Source organism: Ostrinia furnacalis, unplaced genomic scaffold (genome assembly GCF_004193835.3).
Source record: "Ostrinia furnacalis isolate ACB-3 unplaced genomic scaffold, ASM419383v2 OfSCF2841, whole genome shotgun sequence".
NCBI classification, from domain to species: Eukaryota; Metazoa; Arthropoda; class Insecta; order Lepidoptera; family Crambidae; genus Ostrinia; species Ostrinia furnacalis.
The window spans coordinates 178,540-201,092 of record NW_021133080.1 but is presented as its reverse complement, the minus strand read 5'-3'; the positions used below and the strand labels follow the sequence as shown (position 1 = coordinate 201,092).

At 38.1% G+C, this 22,553-nt stretch overlaps 1 protein-coding gene across 23 annotated transcripts in view; it reads left to right on the top strand.

The window, feature by feature from the left end:
- mtd (TLD domain-containing protein mustard) overlaps positions 1–22,553 on the top strand; it is a 136,234-nt gene that overhangs the window by 102,339 nt on the left and 11,342 nt on the right. For 19 of the 23 annotated variants that reach the window (XM_028309918.1, XM_028309907.1, XM_028309906.1 and 16 more), the window contains 4 exons: positions 3,555–3,688; positions 4,234–4,396; positions 8,197–8,335; positions 9,056–9,112. In XM_028309918.1, coding sequence (XP_028165719.1) covers positions 3,555–3,688; positions 4,234–4,396; positions 8,197–8,335; positions 9,056–9,112 — 493 coding nt within the window. Of the gene's footprint in view, positions 1–3,554; positions 3,689–4,233; positions 4,397–6,406; positions 6,455–7,043; positions 7,137–8,093; positions 8,117–8,196; positions 8,336–9,055; positions 9,113–21,787; positions 22,287–22,553 lie in introns of those variants that run through there. The other 4 variants (XM_028309915.1, XM_028309912.1, XM_028309917.1 and 1 more) reach the window with 4 other exon arrangements.

The window sequence follows — 22,553 nt, the reverse complement described above, 5'->3', positions numbered from 1 at the left end:
AAAAGATTATGTGCCTAAAATGCCTACTCGTGTTGCACAGAAATGCAAACAGTAGCGATAGTGCTAATGTATAACATTTTTGCATTATACAACGTGGCGTGTCGCAATCTTTAAGACAATAATATCGCCCAATTTGGAGCACATTAATAGTAAATGATATTGAGGCACGCTTCGTCAGCAATTTATATTAGAATGCTAGAATGGAGCGGGATATGCTACCATCACATACAAAAACTTAAATGTATAAACATCTGTCACCAGGGTTGACTTGTATCTAGCCCTCACCACATAACGTACTCACTACATTATTACAACATCTAATGTAATGTTATCACAACCACATTCATTTCTGTAAACTATGCTAAATGTAAACTTGTCAGTGGCAAATGAAAATCACAAACAATAAAACTGTGGTTAATCAGATAGAAAATTGATATACTTCAAATCTGTTTCACAATACTGCACTCATTATTAAAAAAAAATAATCGTTGCTGCTGACAAAGCCCAAAAACATGCGCCCATACATACACACGCTAGCATAATAAAAAATTAATTGTTGAATCGTGATTTCTCCTTGCTACCGTGGATGCTAACCGTGGATACCATACCATCTGGCGGTAAAGCTCGCCTATGAATTTAGTTGAGTTCGGCACCGGATTGTTCCTGAGTAAGACGCCTTCGGAAGAGGCGCCGCAAGACGTCTTCTCGTCGTCGGGGTACGTCACGCTGCGCCACTGTCGATGTGCCAACTCCGTTATGTGTTGCCTTGAGGAATCCAGGGTCTTAGTGATGTTAACGTTTTGATTTTGTTGACGTACCATCGTAAAAATATAGGAAGTAATACGAATGAACGAAAGTGCGATTAGTAATCAAAGTGATCACGTCTCTAGCTATGATTATGATATACCATTGATTGAGACGATAATACCCCAACAGCAATGGTTTACAAATCGGAATGTCGATTCGAGAGGACGCTTAGTATGATCACCGTCGAAAAATTGACTATTATGGTGGTCTTAACACAAGAATATTAAAAGCTTACATAAATAAATAAGCAGTCGAATATCAGCTCAATAAACATTGATACGATTTTTATGTCAGTATTTCATTGCGGTTTTTATTTATATCTTTATGTAAATACATAAATACATCACTGAATCATGGTATAGGATAATGTCCCTTATAAAGTCGATACGTTAACGTCACTATGGCCCGCTTGTTTAGCCACATGTTTGTATTCACTCTTCTCTGTTTATTATTTATTAGGCCTTCCCACCGACATGACTGTGTTTGTTATTCTGTCGTCTTGTGTTGAACGCATGTGGATTTCGTATGACTAACGTGATAACGCATACCAAGTTCACAGTCGATCCCTTTACGTGTAAGATCCAAGTATTTGGATAGCATGATGTATATGTGATAGGCAAAGTTTCTTAGAGTATCATCAAGAGATTAGTGGTGTTACCCTATGTAGTAAGGTCTGTATCATAACCATAAAGTCATCTAGTGATCCATACTAGATGTTAAAAATGTTATTCTTGTTCGATTTGTGTCCTAAATTTTTTCCATCATTTCATCATCATCAGACACGGGCGTTTATCTTGTTGGCACCTTATATTTTAATGTCGTTTGTTTCCAATATTAGCATGTTAGCTTTAATGCTGATTCCTATTTTATAATAAGCCTTATGTGTTAATGTAAAAGGTAGGTAGGTACAAAGTTCATAAGTGTCTTTTTGTTAAAATTTGTGCAAACCCTTTTGTTTCCACAGGGGCTGAGGAGCCATGATTTTGAATATTGTGATTGTTATTTATTTCATCAGCTATTAGATGGCAAGGTATCATTGTACTGAATGATCCTTTTATGGTTATTTGTAACTTGACATACATCGGCAAGTATAATATCTGTCTTTTGAGTTTTCATATTAATTATCCATAAATAAGCTTTGCATACTTTGGATTAGGGTTTCTGATTTCTCGACTTATTTTTTTTCTCGAGTTTCGAGAATTCTCGAGGCCAAAGTCTCGAGTTTTCTCGGATCTCGAGTCTTTTAATGAAAACTGCTAAAATCGGTTGAAATTTATTAAAAACACAGGTTTTTTTTATCTAATATACTTACTTTTATGCACAACAACCAATATTAGAATTTAGTACCACTTATTTTGGTAAAGAAAGAAACAAAAAATTAAATCTTCTTTCATCATTAATATTTACTAATAATCATAACAAAAGTCATAAAGTCGCGTGTACTTTAAGGATAAATAACAATAAAAATCTGGAGCTACAATTGAATCACTTGTTTTCTAAAGAACACAAGTCCAAATAGCAAAATTACGATAAATACACTGGTCATCACAAAAATCGACCCTCCCGCGACAAGCACTTTCAAACGTATGCATCCCCACTTCCCACTAATATTGGCACCATTTAAAAGCCTAGTTCTAAGCTTCATTTCATTAAAGGAAAGGTTTTTACCCCAAAAATGTGTCTGTAGAAGAATCCAGAGTCACTTCTTCAAAAAATAGGTAGTTACGCTTGAGCCAACTGTCATAAACTATAAAACTGTTAAGTTGGGATTAATCGCTATCAATCTGTTAAAGAGGACACGTGAGATTATTATTTGGTTTTATAACCATCAAAATTGGTCTAATTGATCCCAGAGGTGAGCCCAAAGTGAGGTCTTTTTTCAAGTCACATTTATTGATGTTAATCGTTTAAATCGTTTATTAAGAAATTAAATGTGTTTTTCTTTAAGGATATTTATTGGGCTTTCAAATAACACCAATATTGTTGGGGCACCATGATTGTGTCAGTAGAAACGAGTTTTCCTGTAAAACGTAGGTGGGCCGATTTTTGTGATGACCAGTATAGTTTTTTTTATGAACAAAAAAAAACTTTTTAATAAATTTTTAAATTTCTCACAGATAACGACTTGAATAAACTTTACGAGGAGGCACGAGTTTAACAAATTTTTCAGTCTTTATATCAGTCAGTAGAGTTAAACATACATAATACGTAATATAGTATCATACTCGTTGTTGAATATTATTACTTACTTTCGATTGAGATCATTACTTGCAAATCAAATCAGTTAAAAAAGGAAAGACTAGGCCAGTCTAAAAGCAACGTTGACCTATTAAATAATTAAAAACTGTCTTTTGTCTAAGAAAATAGGCTTTCAAGAATATTAAAGCTTCAAAATCGAAACTCGAGAATTCTCGAGCTCCGGTAATTTTTTTCTCGTCTCGAATGAAGCCAAATTTCTCGAGTTTTCTCGAGTTCGAGAAAGCTCGAGCAGAAACCCTACTTTGGATGGATGGGGCAGTGTAAAAATGACCAAGGAATATTATACTGGATGCGGGCACCGCATTACCAGTCGCCAATATTGATCCAGCGATCCACCGCTGGCTGGTTTTGCGGCTGAGAAGAAAAAGAAGATTTATACTGACCGATGTCTTTGCCTTATTAAAACGATAACTTTGTACTGACTTTAAATCTGTGGCCTATTTACAATTTGTGTGGATATGTTGTAAACGTCATTTGTGGGTGCGCAGACGCAGCTCCTTGGGCGGATTCGGGCGCTCGCACACAAAATCCACTTCGAGCAGCTCCAGCCAGCAGCCGCGGCTCGACTATCGCAGCATGGTGTCGGTGGACGACATGCCTGATCTCTTCGCTTCCTTTGACAGTGAGTTATTTGTTCACTTGATCACTCATTGTGTAATGATGTGGACGTGCACTGTACACGTGATAGGTTTGATGCACACGTAGAAGTTGCAAAGCACAAGGCGCTCTTTATAATATATCACCATGACCCGTCATCGAATTCTATCACAAAAATACATTTGTATTTTTTATCAACTGTACTAATAGATGTGTGGTTTTCCTGGACTATGATTAATTAGTGATTTAATTATTTAAAATTATTTAGATTTTCCTCAAAACGGCACCGATGACAGCACATCATAATGAACGCTGACATCTTATCTAGTTGTAATGGGTGCGATTATGCAACATACGCTCGTATTTACAAACATTACTATGAGTTCTCACAGTGCGCGTAGTGACACACGAACCAATCACAGAGCTCTATTCAACGCTGTGCGTTCGATTTGCTGCTTCTTCAGCAAGCATCGTTTATGAATACGGGTGATAATGTCTCGTGAAGCAGTGATCTACTTATTCTATAATCGTTTATAATAACTTTCTATAGCTGTGTTCTTGTTCTAACAGAGTTAATACCGCGGCCCGCGCGCCCCAGCGACGACCCGCCGCTATATCTGCGCCTACGCATGGGCAAGCCTGCCGGGCGGCCGCTGCCGCGCACCACGCCGCTCATGTCCTACGGCCGCAAGCGCATGAAGCCCGAGTACTGGTTCGGCATCCCCAGGAACAGGTCAGTGACCTTGCTGCGACCCTTTAGGCCTTGAATACACCGGAGGACAAATCACTAGGATATAGATACACTAAGGAACAAATGGGGTGATGCTTTGCAATACAGGAGTATAACAACTACGAGGTCATCAAAGAGACTACGTCAGACGTACATTTGCTTGTGTAGCGCGTCTCAATTGTTTCACCGTTGCGTGTCATGTAGGCTAGTAGACTTTCTCCATTAGTGTATCCAAGGTCCTTCACTAGAACACGACCCACCGCTGTATGTGCGGCTGAGCATGGGCAAGCATGTCCTACGGCCGCAAGCGCATGAAGCCCGAGTACTGGTTCGGCATCCCCAGGAACAGGTCAGTGACCTTGCCGTGGCAACACAATGCTTTAGGTACACTAGCTGCGACTACCTATTGGGTCTTGGATACACTAGGGAGTAATAGAGCGATGTCTTGCAGAAAGAGAGTATATTAACTACGTCGCCATCAAAGAGTTCGTACCGTTTCGTGTCATGCTGTATTGGGAGACATTTTTCCTCTAGTGTATCTAAGGTCCTTAAGGACTAGAACACGACCCGCCGCTATACCTGCGCCTACGCATGGGCAAGCATGTTCTACGGCCGCAAGCGCACGAAGCCCGATTACTGGTTCGGCATCCCCAGGAACAGGTCAGTGACCTTACTGCGACTCTTTAGGCCTTGAATACACCGGAGGACAAATCATTAAGATGTAGATGCACTAATGAACAAATGGGGTGATGCATTGCAAATGTTGCAATACAGGAGTATAACAACTACATGGTCATCAAAGAGACTACGTCAGACGTGCATTTGCTTGTGTAGCGCGTCTCAATTGTTTCAGCGTCGCGTGTCATGTAGGCTAGTAGACTTTCTCCATTAGTGTATCCAAGGTCCTTCACTAGAACACGACCCGCCGCTATACCTGCGCCTGCGCATGGGCAAGCCGGCCGGGCGGCCGCTGCCACGCACCACGCCGCTCATGTCCTACGGCCGCAAGCGCATGAAGCCCGAGTACTGGTTCGGCATCCCCAGGAACAGGTCAGTGACCTTGCCGTGGCAACACAATGCTTTAGGTACACTAGCTGCGACTACCTATTGGGTCTTGGATACACTAGGGAGTAATAGAGCGATGTCTTGCAGAAAGAGAGTATATTAACTACGTCGACATCAAAGAGTTCGTACCGTTTCGTGTCATGCTGTATTGGGAGACATTTTTCCTCTAGTGTATCTAAGGTCCTTAAGGACTAGAACACGACCCACCGCTGTATATGCGGCTGAGCATGGGCAAGCATGTCCTACGGCCGCAAGCGCATGAAGCCCGAGTACTGGTTCGGCATCCCCAGGAACAGGTCAGTGACCTTACTGCGACTCTTTAGGCCTTGAATACACCGGAGGACAAATCATTAAGATGTAGATGCACTAATGAACAAATGGGGTGATGCATTGCAAATGTTGCAATACAGGAGTATAACAACTACATGGTCATCAAAGAGACTACGTCAGACGTGCATTTGCTTGTGTAGCGCGTCTCAATTGTTTCAGCGTCGCGTGTCATGTAGGCTAGTAGACTTTCTCCATTAGTGTATCCAAGGTCCTTCACTAGAACACGACCCGCCGCTATACCTGCGCCTGCGCATGGGCAAGCCGGCCGGGCGGCCGCTGCCACGCACCACGCCGCTCATGTCCTACGGCCGCAAGCGCATGAAGCCCGAGTACTGGTTCGGCATCCCCAGGAACAGGTCAGTGACCTTGCCGTGGCAACACAATGCTTTAGGTACACTAGCTGCGACTACCTATTGGGTCTTGGATACACTAGGGAGTAATAGAGCGATGTCTTGCAGAAAGAGAGTATATTAACTACGTCGCCATCAAAGAGTTCGTACCGTTTCGTGTCATGCTGTATTGGGAGACATTTTTCTTCTAGTGTATCTAAGGTCCTTAAGGACTAGAACACGACCGACGCTATACCTGCGCCTACGCATGCGCAAGCATGTTCTACGGCCGCAAGCGCATGAAGCCCGAGTACTGGTTCGGCATCCCCAGGAACAGGTCAGTGACCTTGCTGCGACCCTTTAGGCCTTGAATACACCGGAGGACAAATCACTAGGATATAGATACACTAAGGAACAAATGGGGTGATGCATTGCAAATGTTGCAATACCAGGAGTATAACAACTACATGGTCATCAAAGAGACTACGTCAGACGTGCATTTGCTTGTGTAGCGCGTCTCAATTGTTTCACCGTCGCGTGTCATGTAGGCTAGTAGACTTTCTCCTTTAGTGTATCCAAGGTCCTTAACTAGAGCACGAACGCCTCTATACGACGACGCCGCTCATGTCCTACGGCCGCAAGCGCATGAAGCCCGAGTACTGGTTTGGCATCCCCAGGAACAGGTCAGTGACCTTGCCGTGGAAACACTAGGCTTTAGATGCGCAAGGGGACCATTGGAGCGATGTGTTGCATATCGAGAGCATAAAAACTCCGTGGATGTCCGAGAGAACGTCACGCATGTGCTAGCTTCTATAGCGCGTCTCAATTGTTTTGCGGTACGTAGATTTAGCGTTGCACATCATGCAGGTTGGGCGACTTTCTCCTCTAGTGTATCCAACGTTCTTCACTAGAGCATGATCGCCGCAGTACTGGCCTGCGCATGGGCAAGCCACGCCGCTCATGTCCTACGGCGGCAAGCGCATGAAGCCCGAGTACTGGTTCGGCATCCCCAGGAACAGGTCAGTGACCTCACTATAACAACCAGACATTGGATGATCCTCTAGGAGACAAATGGAGCGATGTGCTGCAGAACGGTAAAATAACAACTACGCGGACATCCGAGGGACGACGTCACGCGTGCTTTTCTGACGTATTATTCCAGGTTAGTTGGATAGCAGCTGTAGCTGCGCCTGCGCATGGGCTGCGTTTATGACACGGCCGCAAGCGCATGGACCCTAAGTACTGGTTCTTTCTATAACGTTGCTCTATGTCGCTGCTCAGTCAGATCAGAGGTGTATCAAGAGCGGCCCTCCAAAGAATGGACCCGGGCCCCGACGAGCCCGCCGAGTTGGGGAGACCTGCTGCGTGCCTAAATTTACTACACTAGTTCGAACTAGGCTTTTTATGAACTATAGCCAAATATTAAATATCAAAACATAAACACACGTGTGAACAGAGTCCGTAGAAATGTACTATTTGGGAGTGCAACTACACTATCTATCATAAGTCATTGTACGCAAAATGATAAATGATAATGTAAAAAAGTACGTCTCAAAAACTACGCCTCATTCAATAACCATGTCTCAAAAAAACCTACCGAATTGAGATCCTCCTCCTTTGTTGAAGTCGGTTAAAAATACTTTCCATGTTTAGTACATTTTCATGTATGAGACTTAGTTTTCCCTCTCATGTTGCCATGAAATATCACAAGGATTTCTCGACTACACAAGACAATGAAATTACTCACAACAGGCGTCGTAATCGCTTGCAGCGAATGCACTGCGCCGTGTCCTTTCCACTGTTATTATAATTTCTCGTATCTTATTGTTGCCTTTCCCGATAATAACATGCAGGTAGACAGTTGCAAAATAGATCTTAATCATCAGTCAGCAAGCATAGATCCTGGGAATAATAGTGTCGTAGTTACATATTTACAATAGAATAATTTTAAATTCTTTAGCATTCAATGTAAACGTGACATGTGAATTACATATTGCTTGTGCGTATACATGATTGTGTATAATAAAAACGTGTTCGTTTTTCTAACAATGTATTTGTAACCTTGTATGTTTTATACAGGGTGGATGATTTATTCAAGTTCCTGACGCACTGGGTGCCGGATCGGTATGGGCCCCTGGGCGATGTGACCGCGCAGGGATATGAACTGATCGACAGTGACACTGAATGGGACGACGACGAAGCCAAACCGGGACAAAAGGTTAGTGTCTTTAATAACAATCAAAAAGGAAACAATAAAATAGTATTATCTAATTAAATTGATTTATGTTTATGGCATGATTTATGTTCCCTAATGGCAGTTAGTAATTATGCCAGTAGTAATTTAAGAATGCCATGGTAATTCGCAGTTTCAAAAATGAATGACAAATTTAAAACTATGCTTATGAAATAATAATATCTTAACGTTTTTATGGAAAATGTCTATGCGTAAGTATAGCAAACATTCAGTCTGACGCGTCAATATTTATGTACAGACAACAGCTTATCTGACTGCATTTTAGTTACAAAGTAGAACCTTATTACCTGTACATAAGATACCTCTCTGTTGCTTTATATTCTGTCGTCTGTACTTCACATAATATTATTCCGGATGTCGAGTGAAATATGTAAACTTTTCTTGCGTGATAAATTCAGGAATGTTAAACATTATCTACTTGGTTTGTTCAAATTATTTGTTAATTTCAAAACCTGCGTCCTACAGTAGTGTACCGCATACACTTTGCACAGTAAACCCTTATCTTGCCATCAGTCAAGATAACGAATTCTGTGTGTCTTATTTATGAGTCTTGCTTGTTAATTATGAACTGATATTAAGTACCCTGGTAGCGCATGAATTATAATATTAGACGCGAAGTAATTCTCTTTAGACGTAACATTTTTATGGGATTAAATGACTAAGCAATGTATTATGTTGTCGTAGGGTGAACGAACGGGCAGCACCGGGGATGTATCTGACATCACAAGAGAATCGTGGGAGGTAAGCCCCAATTCAAACTTATTCACATCCCACATTAATATACTGTTACTTACTAACACGTTCGATGATTACTAACAACGCTTTGTTAACACACCGTTATTCATATCGTCGGTTATGCATCTCACATCCCACATTACAGTACACATTGGACAATGTTTCGATTTTATTAAATTATCTAAAATCTCTATGGTTGCACTGTGAATGGGTGTTTGTTTTTATTAATATATTTTTTATTCAAGCGTCACAAGTCAATCGCCACTACATTAGCACCGAGCGTAAACAGAATGGTTATGAACTCATTTTATGTATGTGTAGATTTATGGATTTGGTTCGCACTCATAATTCAGTCGATGGGCTTCACAGGATCAGTGGCTCATAATATCAACTAAATCCACTACACACAGGGGCGCATTAACTGATACGATAAAGCCCACGGCCGGCTATTTCACTGGATTCATTATTCATGTAAATTATCTGCGCTGTAAAGGCGATCAGACGTTGTTTGAATAAATAGCAAATAAGTCGTAAATACCGGCCACTGTCTGAGCAATGGCGTGGACAATTTGTAGGTCATCACAGCTAAACACTGTAACCTTTCTCGAACACAAAGCCACAGATCAACGACACTACTGCGTACCTGAAATCGTTTATTAGTACATATAAGTTTTATAACCGGATGAATTTATTGCTCTTACTGAGCGATATACTGATAAATGATAAATATTGTAAGAGTGGTAATAATTATTTACTGTGCCGGTAAAAATAGACTGATAAATAACTTAAAAATCAACAAACAACTTTGTATGTAAATAGATTACTTTATCGGCAGTGCATAAGTTAACTGCAGTAAACACATTTTTATAGATTTATTCAGCAAATAGGTACACATTAAGGCATAACATAATTGTAAACAAAACACTAATTTAAAAAACATTACTTACCGACATAATTTTTACAAGCTAAATAACTCTAACAAATAAGCTGTAAAATATTAATGTAACTTGTTTCATACGAGCTGTTGTTAACATCTCAAGCTTATATGATACTGTTCGTAATTGAATGCAGCTCGTATGAAACTTGTATGTAACCCTCATGTATGGTTGCGCATAGCTGCTAAAGGCGCCGTACGTGAAAATATACTCGATAATGAAGAGCCAGGCCGAGGCGCTCGGCGACTCGCTGGGCGAGGAGCCACAGCAAGAGGTACCTACTTTCGCGACACACACAAGCTGAATACAAATTTACATGACGATAAGACAAACGGGAAACACAGGGTTACATTTAAAGTGAATTGATTACATCTTTACATGCAATCATTAGAACTGACTGATCAGTTTAAAATAAAATTAATCTAACGGATAACCCATTCGTATAGACCGGGTGATCTTTCGAGATCCGGCTCGAAGGACCATTTAATTAGACAACCAGAAAAATTATTGCTTAAAATTTTGCATATGAAATAAATTTTAAAATGTTGCACGTCCATGTCAACATTTTAAAATTTACGCTAGTGTATTTTGTGATTATTTTTTGTAAACATAAATTGCAGAACATACGAAAAATGCTTTACAAAACACTCGTTCTCGAATAAATATTTTTCGTTGGTTGAGCAAAATATTTTATCTCTGTTTAATATTGCTTACTTGGTACATTTATTATCGATAGTAAATAAATATTTCTGATATTGATTTGTATCGCCAGTAAAGTAATTACTTGAAAATAATGTATAAAATACGCTAAAATCATAGTAAGTATACTATGAAATAATCATACCAAATTAATTACAATCAATAAATCAAGACGTCTAACTAGATTTTTAGACCGTTTGATTGTTTTCAAATAAATGAAAATCTCGATAATACCTCAAGAACTTTTAAAACTGTTCAAGGCGTACTTCGTAAAACTTGTTTGGCAACTGTCGTGCTACTATTTAAATTGGTTTTATTTTCAGTACAACTCTCTTTTTTTCATTTAATTTTGCTCTACCAACAAATAAGGATGTTGTGAACCTAAAAATGCAACGTTAAAAGATAATCAATTAAAATTCAATTCATCGTATACATTTGTATTCAGCCTGTATATTATGTAGTGCGAATGTAAAGCACCCTTAGTGAATTGCAAACCGCACTACCCTTAGCTATGTGTACTTAGGACTTCTTCACTCTATGTTAATAGCCAATGTGATATCACAAGTGTCTGTCAATGCTGGAATACGCCAGCGTGAGCTATGTATACTGTATATTGTAGATTCATGAAATGTCATAAGGAATGCAGCTTAGAAATGTTATTGTTTTACTAGTTTTTATGTATTGAGCAGCGAGTAAATGTTATGGTAGACGTATCTACCATATCATAACAAGCAGCTTCTGCACGCTAGCGACTTAACCTCCTTATTCATAAAAATATAACAGTTCTATAGCACCGTTTTGATAAATTAATTCTAGTCACTTTCTAATGTTAATTTCGCTATGAAGAGTCAAAATAGTTTTGATTCGCGATGCATAACTTTTTATCAATAAGGGGGTTCAAAATTGTGTGAATGTTCGAGAAGTAACCTCAATGTGACCGGTATTACAACGTGGTAGCAAAAAGTATCAATGGCGGCTACATGTCACCAATGTCACACAATGAGGTGACGCGCGAACAATGGTGGAGCCGGTGGTGCCCTGACGGCACGTAATCACCTCTTGTTAGCAGTGTTGCACAACTCTTGATAACACTGACCGTATAAACAAGGACTGACCAACCCTATAATGTACTAGTGATCCTTATTGCTACTGGATTAGTGACGATGGATACTGTAAAGAAAATGAAACAAAAATTTTATAACCAGACACCCGGTATGGAATTGGAACAGCACTAAATCTTCTATAGAGTTTGAAACTCAGAAGACACATAGAAGAGCTGGTTTCATGAAGCATTTTGTATCTTTTATCATAAAGCAACTGCTGATATATTCGGGGCCTCTTAAAACACGAAGTAGTCAATGAAACTACTTAATTAGATGTTGATTTATACAGCTTCTTTACTACTTATTGGTGAGAGATATTAAAATCATGGAAAAAAACTGTTGCCCCATTAAATATCATCGAGGTAGACAAGTTGACGTAATAAGGCGATTTTAGTGTTTCTCTGATAAATTAACGTTATACACAATTTACTACTTTGAATCATCGATATGAAGAAAGAAACATTAAAGACGATAGAACTAGAAGACGATAGAACAAACTATATTGTGAACTTTTCTAGAAATAAAAAGAAGATGAGCTGAATAGATAGTGAGCTTAAATGCCTACGGTATGACTTATCGATTGATATAATTAAATATGCGATGAAAATAATGGATACAGAATTTAAATAATATGCACGTCTGACCTTACCCAACTCGTTATTATATTCACTCTATTAACATATTAAATGACTGTCGAGTTTCCGTTCGGAATATTCCAAACCATTTATTCATTAATTATGTCTTCGAACATCGACCGATGTACTTTTTAAGAAATCAAATACTGATTAGTATGTTGTAGGCACACGTTAATCGTCACCATTCTTAGTTCGGTAAACGGAGTTCATGAATGTAAACGACGGATGTAAGGTTTTATCTGGGGGCACGGCAGTGCCCCCGCCAAGTCGAGCGCGAAGCAAACACTGCCGTACCATCCTTTACTGGAACCATTTCGCCGCATTTTCAGGCCCCTATTTGAGAACCTCTGGATAAGACCAGAACACAGAAATTTTCGTCATCTAGTAAGCTATAATCACATACTTAAAATCCAAAATTTCAAGTCTGTAGGTCATTTAGTTCCGAAGTTAAGCGAAAGCAAAGTTTCGCATTTACGACACTCACTCACTCACTGATGATCATCAAAATAGAACTAGTACTTCCCATAAACTCAGAGAGCTGAAATTTGGTACAGAGTTAGGGTTTAATGGCCACATAAAGGGAAAACTATAAAAACTAGTAAAATCGAAGATCTGGAGTAACACCACATTCATAATCAATACTACTCCGGCACCGTGGTGTTCGCCTGTATCGCTCACCGCTAGATGGCGCTAGCACTAGCAAGCGGTGTCCAGATTTTTTTCCTTCCTAGAGAAAGTCATCGATAAAGATAAATGATAAATGTTGTGTAATTTGCATTTCGTTGATTTCGTTTATTATATTGTAAGGTTCGCTAAGGTTATGTTATTAAAAAAATCCCACCAAAAACATTCTGTAAAAAACTAGCCAAGTCTCGATGGAGCTGCTTGTTTATCTCTAAAAAGTAATGAAATATAGACAAAGTCGTGCCAAGTCTATGGTTCCTTACTGCGATTTCTTTATTATTATAGTTAATGTTGTGTGACTTGGCCGTTGAAGGGTGACAAAACCAGGTGCTCCATGACACCATTGCACCAATCTGTCGCCAGAACCGCTACCCATTGACGATGGAAAATTGCCACTTGGAAAACGTTGATTCAACAACAACCAGTCAATTGTAGGTTTAATAAAGCTGCGTATTTCAATAATAATTATGTATAAAGATTGTTCAACGGCCAAGTCACACAACATTAACTATAATAATAAAGAAGTCGCAGTAAGGAACCATAGACTTGGCACGACTTTGTCTATATTTCATTACTTTTTAGAGATAAACAAGCAGCCCCATCGAGACTTGGCTAGTTTTTTTACAGAATGTTTTTGGTGGGATTAAATCTTACATAGCATGAAGTACCTTGTAGAAAAACTTCTAGCACGTCCTTTAACTTCATTTGCGCGTAGTTCTCAACAATCATAATTTTATCAAAATCCGCTCAGTAGTTTAAGCGTAAAAGAAGTTCGATACATCCGTTCTCACAAACTTTTAATTAATAGTCTGCTAAATATAAAATCTCCATTATTTCGTTCTCTCATGTTTTGGCTCATGGAATACATGGGTGGGATTCATAGAAAATCGTCCACAAGTTTTCAGCAATCCAGTATCTATTTCACCACCATCAATGATAAGCTGTAAAAAAAACTCCAAGAAGTACGAAGCAAAAAGCAATAAGTAGTAAACCATTAAAAAATAAGTTTAGAAAAAATCAGAAGTCAAACTGACAAATTAACCAGTAATCATGTCAATTCGCATTGTCTCTATTTGTTGAAAATTGTGCATACATTGATAAAATACTTATCTACAAATCTTATCAATAAACAGGTAATGTGGCGGCAACTTAAGATACTTATCAAAAAATTAATGACGTACATTCAAGTGCGCAAATCATAGGTTTATTAAATGAACTTTTGTTTGAATGGGGACATGGGGTTTCCTTCAGAACTTCTGTCTTTAGGAATGGCAAATAGTGGTAACTTCTGTATTTAACTACTGAAAGGACCAAGCATAAACTAGCTCGTGTATCGTACAATTGTTTTAAACTTGCACGCCATGTAGCAGTATACTCGTAACATATCTTTACTATCCCAGAAACATTCATGGATCTCGAGTATTAATATACAGGGTGTTAGGTAAATGGGTATATGAGCCGACACTAGCCCATGTTAACATGGGCATATAAATAGTATGGTGAAGTCAGAAAATTGATATCTTCATTTTAATTATTTTAATTTTCATACAAATCGGATTTTATAAAATTAATTTTGTAAGAAAATTAAAAAAATTAAAGTGATTATATCAAATTTCTGACTTCACCATACCATTTATATGCTCATGTTAACATGGGCTAGTGTCGGCTCATATACCCATTTATCTAACACCCTGTATACGTCTATGTAGCTAAGGCCCAGTTTTTTGATTCATAGTTAAAGTAACTAATTGTTAAATTTTGCTACTAATGGTTAAATATTAACAGAATGTAAACAAATAGTTAAAAAATGTACTAAAAGTCAAGCTAACCATTGTTCGAAAAACATTTTTTTCTGATATTTAACCACTTGTCATTTGACATCTGTCAAATTTGACCATTGGTTATTTTAACTACGAATTAAAAAACCGGGCCTAAGTCGACACGAATTCTATTGCTTATTTTTTGCATTCTATTTTTAATTGTACGGTTTATCTTACTGATATCAATACTGAAACCGTCCCCAAAAGTTTAATTCGCATTACGATGATGATGATAGTGGTATAAATCACTGCTATCATGCTAAATTGCCGCATAGTTATCGTTCACAGATCTCAGATAACGATCGGGTACATTACTCACTTATAAAGCAAATTCTTATTAATTTGTAAAAAAAAATATCAATCAAATACCTCCCCATAATCCGTGGTATCTTCAAATACACTGAGATCTGTATTTTTATCTAAGTATCTTTAAAATTCCAGAATTATCGCGCCAGTTATCTTCAGTAATTTTCTCATCCTGCTTTACTTTACAACAAAGTAATAGATGTGAGTTACGTAATCGATCTATTAATAACATAAATACTCATAATGAGTCAATTGACTTAACACACGTTAACTGACATTAAAGACAAAGTAAAAATACCTTATGAGTAACCTAAGTGTGGATAAAATTTATTGCTTTCATGACTAGATATATCTTCGGATATGATTGATTAGACTTCGGACAATATATTGCAATTGTCGTTTACCTATCCAACTATTCAGTCTTAAATGGCAGGATGCTATCAAATACTTCATACTTGCGGACGGCGCGACAATACAGACTGACAATTATGATCAATTTGTGCATTGTTTAAACTTTATCTGCGCAGTTGGTAAACAATCGCGATTAATAATTTACTCGTAATCATTTGTGCCTTAACTGATTTGGAAGATAATTCTTTCGGCTATTACTTCTTTACTTTGCTCATCATGTCATTGTATTCTTTTTATTTGGCATGTGCTATGAAAAGAAGTGGCATAATTTTTTTTAAGTGTCGCCTGAAATAAACAAAAAAAAACCAACTTGGTCTTAACTGTTTTCCAAAAATGGAGAGTCGCACAATAGTTTCATGTAATAAGTAGATATACAGCCAAATCGCGTTTAGGATTTCCATGCTACGAATTGGCTCCTTTTTTGTTGTGGTGTTTGCGCAATAGTAAACAACTGAATACTCTGTTATTACCTCTAAATGATGTTACGATATGATTCCGTTTCAAAACTGGCAGTTGCTTCCGCTAATTTCTTTTGGCATCCTCTATGATCAATTAATATCGCTCTATTTTGTATGTAGTCCAGTCAATAAAGCATTATAGATGGAAAACTGTAGAACACAATTTCTGACTTCAGGACTTTATTTAGACTAGTTAGGAGGTGAACATAGCAAAAGTCCCCGCCCTTAGCCCTTGAGCCGGCGGGGAGAGGGGGGTTTAAAGGTGCCACTTTTCGGTTTTTCGCTTAATCCTCGGAAACTATGCGTCCTAGTGACATGACTACTTTGAACCAAAAAAAGCATATTCAATCTGCTACAGATGAGATAGACAAGTTTTTCTATAAATTGTATAGTTTTCGCGGCATCTGCTCTAGAAAGTCTGTAATATTGGAAATTTTCTTTTTGTCTTACATGTTCCCATCAGGAGAAAATTGACTAAATCAACATTGAGCAATCATTCTAGACATGCGGGAGCATGTTAAGCCTAGTTCCAGCGAGGGGACTACATCGTGCGTATATTTAGACGAATCACTTTGAGCCACTTTTGAGTCCTCATCACTCAAAAACTACTGTGCATTAACACTTGTTTGCTCAATGTTGATTTAGTCGATTTTCTCCTGAAAGGAACATGTAAGACAACAATAAAATTTCCAATTTTACAGACCTTCTAGAGCAGATGCCGCAAAAACTATACAAGATATAGAAAAACTTGACGGTCTCACCTGTAGCAAATTGAATAGGCTTTTTTTGGTTCATAGTAGTCATGTCACTAGGACGCATAGTTTCCGAGGATTAAGCGAAAAACCGAAAAGTGGTACCTTTAAACCCCCCTCTCCCCGCCGGCTCAAGGGCTAAGGGCGGGGACTTTTGCTATGTTAACCACCTAACTAGGCTAAATAAAGTCCCGAGGTCAGAAATTGTGTTCCATGGATTTCTCTCTACACCGTCGTTAAGGCATTCATTGACTGGACTAATGGGCCAGTACTGAATATGTTTTAACCTGGCTAGATGATCTTTTTTGGGTTCCAAATGCTGTATTCGAAATATTATATACAGGGTGTTTCTTGTAAGGTGTCAAGCCGAAGGCAGGTGATAGGTGAGGACTAGACCTATCGATTTCACCCCATGTATGTTCAACGATTTTTCGTTGTTTAGAAGTTATCGTTAATTTTGTGATTTTTTCAAATTTCATGACCTAGTGGCTTAATTTTATTTTTATCTTTTTTTTGGGTTGACTTTTCTCAGATTTCTTTTTGTTGACAGATTCCCTATTACTTGCAGATATTTTAAAAAAATAATCACCTTCCTATCTTTGATGCAAGATACAAAATTTTTGCTAGAAACATAAAAAATATGCTTTTAGCAGAACATTCTAAAATTTTCAATTGAAATGTATGAGAAAAAAAAAGAATTTCCATAGGTCCAAAATAATTTTAAAAACTGCGCAGTTTTCTAAACTTTCATAATAACACAAAAAAACATGTACTTAATAGGCCATTATTTTCTGTAATCGCTCCACTAAAGTGGTAAGTCGGAGATTCCGTTACATGTTTTTGACTTTCTTAGGACTTAGTAATATTTGCAATCCCCTAAGTTTACGTTATGTAGAACACATTTAGAGACAATAACTGAAAAGACAAAAAAACATGTACTTAATAGGCCATTATTTTCTGTAATCGCTCCACTAAAGTGGTAAGTCGGAGATTCCGTTACATGTTTTTGACTCTCTTAGGACTAAGTAATATTTGCAATCCCCTAAGTTTACGTTATGTAGAACACATTTAGAGACAATAACTGAAAAGATTTTTTTTATCATGTGGTAAACAAAAGGGAATATGAAAATTTTGATGATAAACCATATTAGAATGCAAGAAGCTTTTGTAAATTTACGAATAATTGTTTTGCGTCGTTGTCGAATGTGCATTCAGGTCAGCGACGGACATTTTGAACATTTACTTCACACACACACACACACACACACACACACACAAACTCTTTCTCTTTCCTTTCACACTCTAATAGGTAGGTAGATCAAATTTAATCGTAAAGTAACAATCACCACTGTGGTCTAGTGGTAAGACTACCTATTTAGGACAGCCAATTCCTCTGTAGTTTAGGATTCCGGGTGAAGCTCGCTGATCATCCAGCAGTTTCCAATTTTCCATCAGGTCAGATGAAGGGCAAGAGCTTCCTCGTTGTGGATAAAAAATGTTCTGTTCAGTTATTGTCTCTAAACGTGTTCTACGTAACGTACACTTAGTGGATTGCAAACATTAGTTAGTCCTAAGAAAGTCAAAAACATGTAACGGAATCTCCGACTTACTACTTTAGTAGAGCGATTACAGAAAATAATGGCCTATTAAGTACATGTTTTTTTGTGTTATTATGAAAGTTCAGAAAACTGCGCAGTTTTTAAAATTATTTTGGACCTATGGAAATTCTTTTTTTTTCTCATACATTTCAGTTGAAAATTTTAGAATGTTCTGCTAAAAGCATATTTTTTATGTTTCTAGCAAAAATTTTTTTTCTTGCATCAAAGATAGGAAGGTGATTATTTTTTTCAAATATCTGCAACTAATAGGGAATCTGTCAAAAAATAGAAATCTGAGAAACGTCAACCCAAAAAAAAGATTTAAAAAAAATTAAGCCACTAGGTCATAAATTTTGAAAAAATCACAAAATTAACGATAACTTCTAAACTACGAAAAATCGTAGAACATATATGGGGGTGAAATCGATAGGTCTAGTCCTCACCTATCACCTGCCTTCGGCTTGACACCTTACAAGAAACACCCTGTATAAGTAAACAATTGAACTTGTTCCGTGCAGAATCCATTAACTAAGAAGAATTACTTATCGCGTTGTTTACTGTCGATAATGCACAGTTGCAGTTAGAGTCAAAATTATCTTGATTAATTCATTATTTATGCATTGATTACATTTTAATCGGTAGCAATCATCTGACATTGGCATTCAGATTCGACTTATTTACTGGTTATTAGAATACGAATGTTGTGGCCTCGTCCTTCTTTTATTTATTTTTTACTTATTATTTATACCAACTTGTACCGCGTTGCTATCATTTTGTAGGTACGGTTAAGTTCCGATTTCTTATGCACTGCACATTAATATAAAAGTAATTGTGCTCGAGTTTTTATTAGTCTCACGCTAATTGGCGATATGGTATCCAGTAACAAATGCGTCTTAAACCGGCTGCATTTACTTGCAACTGGATAAATCGAGTTTTTATTTGTAAAGCCATAAATTCCAACGGTGTTTTCTGTAGAGTTCGGTATGCATTACTGTTATTTTTAAAAGATCAAACCGTCTGCATTTTTTTAATATTAAAGTGGCTATAAATATTGATGATAGTTTTCCTATCAATACACGTTACATTATGACCCTGTCTTATGTCCACAACCCCAACCCTAACCCTTGTAGGTTAATATTTAGAAATCAAGATAATATTAAGGATATCGATTATGAAGGCTCTGCATATTTATAGATGACTTTGTAGACATCTATCAGCAGTAGATTAGTAGATAAATATTACACGTGACTTATGGCTTGTTATGATTAAAAGTTAGGGTTCACGTGAACTTGCACATGTTTTGTCTTATACCTGTTTAAACTAAAGGTATTCTATTCAATGATTCATGTATTCCTGAAATCTTGTTTCATATTCAAAATATTTAAGATGGATCTAGAATGTAAGTAGATCCATATTAATGAAGACATTTAAAGTTACAATTAATTGTGTCACATCTTCATGTTAATTACAGCTAATCTAAGATCCATTCTGTAAAACTGCGCGACATCTTAATCGATGCGACAGCACGCGCGTTAACAGATCTGTCCTCTCGGATCAACGTTGAGAGCATCCGACAATTAATTTGCATCTCATGTTGAGGCGTTTCAATCTTCTTCTTTTCGTGTCGACAACAAACCTACAATGGGGATGTTGCCTGGGTCAAAAAGCAAGAGTTTTAATTAGTCCGTCAGTTAACTTATCAAAAAATACTCTACACGTATTTTTCACTTTTTCAAACTAATGAAAATTTAAAGAGATAAAGCGCCCCAAAGTTCATAAGAAGAGGCCCGTGACGTCAACGCTTGCTTAAAAATGCCGCACGTTGTGACGTCGTGCGCAACTTCAACGCACTATAACTATGTAATTATTTGTTAGATTGACAAATAAAATTACATGTGTCCAATATTTTTTGATATTAAACATTACGGACTAAAAAAATTTTTTAGGCAACTAGCCTATTAAAACTTATATTTTAATCCGTCTCAAAGTTAATCGTGTTTAATTGTGCGATGTCGCCGCTGAACGAGGATGATTTATGCACCGCCACGGGTTCATATGCAGCCCCTACACAGAAGCGATCTAGTGCTGCGCTATCTTTAAACGCGCGCGGTGAACAACTAAAGTTTGCACGCTCTAGTTTGTGACAATCGACAAATCAATTGTGTTAAAAACAGTGCGTGTTTGCCATGAACTTAAGAAAGTGCTCGACACAAAGGTAAACATAGATAAAGCTTTCCGCCCGCGGCTTCGCCCGCGTGGAATTTTGTCTGTCACAGAAAAACTTTATCGCGCGCGTCCCTGTTAAAAAACCGGGATAAAAACTATCTCTATGCCAAATTTCATCAAAATCGGTTGCGAGGTTTAAGCGGGAAAGCGTAACAGACAGACAGACAGACAGACAGACAGACAGACAGACAGAGTTACTTTCGCATTTATAATATTAGTTGGGATTAGTTGGGATTTAAAACATCGCATCTCCTTGTGTAATATTCCCACAGCATTGTGTAACAGCATCATTATCTCGATCTATTTTAAGCCTACTACAAAAAGCTTGCATATATTTTTTACCGTGAATTTGTACCTAACTAAACCTGTTACTTTACCATTCTATTTACCAGCTACTTGTTGCAGAGTGATTTTAGTTATGCATAACTAATTTCCAACTTTCAGTATTTACTTTAAACTTGTTTGCGCTGGTACATAATGACTACGAGAACATTTGGGATTAAACCTGTTTGTAATATGAATGTAATATTAGTTGAAGTCCCATACAAGGTCTGAAAAATTCGTATATCTCTACCTATCTACCTTATCTTGAATACAAATGAAGCTTGATTAGCGATCAGACTATAATAGTGACAATATGTTTTGATGGCAACAAGCCAGATTGGTATCGACAACTAAACAAAAAACTGACTTTTTCTTATTATAATCGTGCAGAAAACCCGGATATAGCGACATAATACCTTGACGTGCGGGTCAACCGGTGCGCCGGCGCACTGGCATTAAGCCCAATGTCGTCGATTCACGAATTGTCCACACTCTACCCGTGACGACGTGCCCCCCCAAAAACATGATTGTTACATCCGTCTCCATATCTAGGTTTATGTAGAAATACCTTGTCGCAATCGTAACTAAAATCGGCATTAGGTATAGCATTTGATACGATTAAAGAAAGATTAGTATGTAGGCTATGAATCAACTCTTATTGCGGGAATTGGCTGGCCAATTTGGCTCGGTGGTGGGAAGCTATCAAGCTATGCAGTCGATCGTGCGTCGCGCGGGTTTTGTCATTTTGTGTCGCGAGCCTTTCTTTTCTGCATCTAGTTTCCGAGCGACGTCGCGGCGCATACTCGCCTCGCGCTTCAACTCTTTGAGAAACTGCAAATTAAGTACGGAGTTAATTAAATCGGCGGGCTCGTCAAGCGGTCGGCTGCACACAATACCGAGGAATGTTTCCGCAGTTCATACGCGCCCATCAAACCGGACTGGTGTGTGTCGGCAGCGCGCTACCAAAAACAAACGATTCTTGTTTATAAGCAGTCGCGACCCACGGCGTTCAGTGTTTGATTACGAAACCTTGTAATCGCGTGGGTGATTTCTAAATTGGGCTCTGGCTTGTGATGTGGACGTAGTGTTTTGTGGTGCATCACTTGTCGCCCTATTCGCCATTAATGTGAACAGACTAGTGCGGATCAATGCAGACTATGAAATGGATAGAGATGGTGCGGCTCGGGCCCACGGCTACGGAAAGGCCTGACACTTTCGACGGTGATAAGGTGAGCGTGTCAAAACACCGTTAGCGCTTCCACGGCGCACCTCGCTGCCGGCTTTTAGGCGGCTAGATAAAATAATCATTATCCATTATCAATGAATTATCAAATGTCTGTTGGGCATTTATAACCTAATCTAACTACCTACCCTACCTACACTGCCTATAGAGCTATGATGTGCGTTATATTTGGATTTTATTGCAAATCCAAGTATTTTATAATTTGAGTTCATCAAAATCCATAAAACTGGGCATCGTGAACAATCAGCATTAT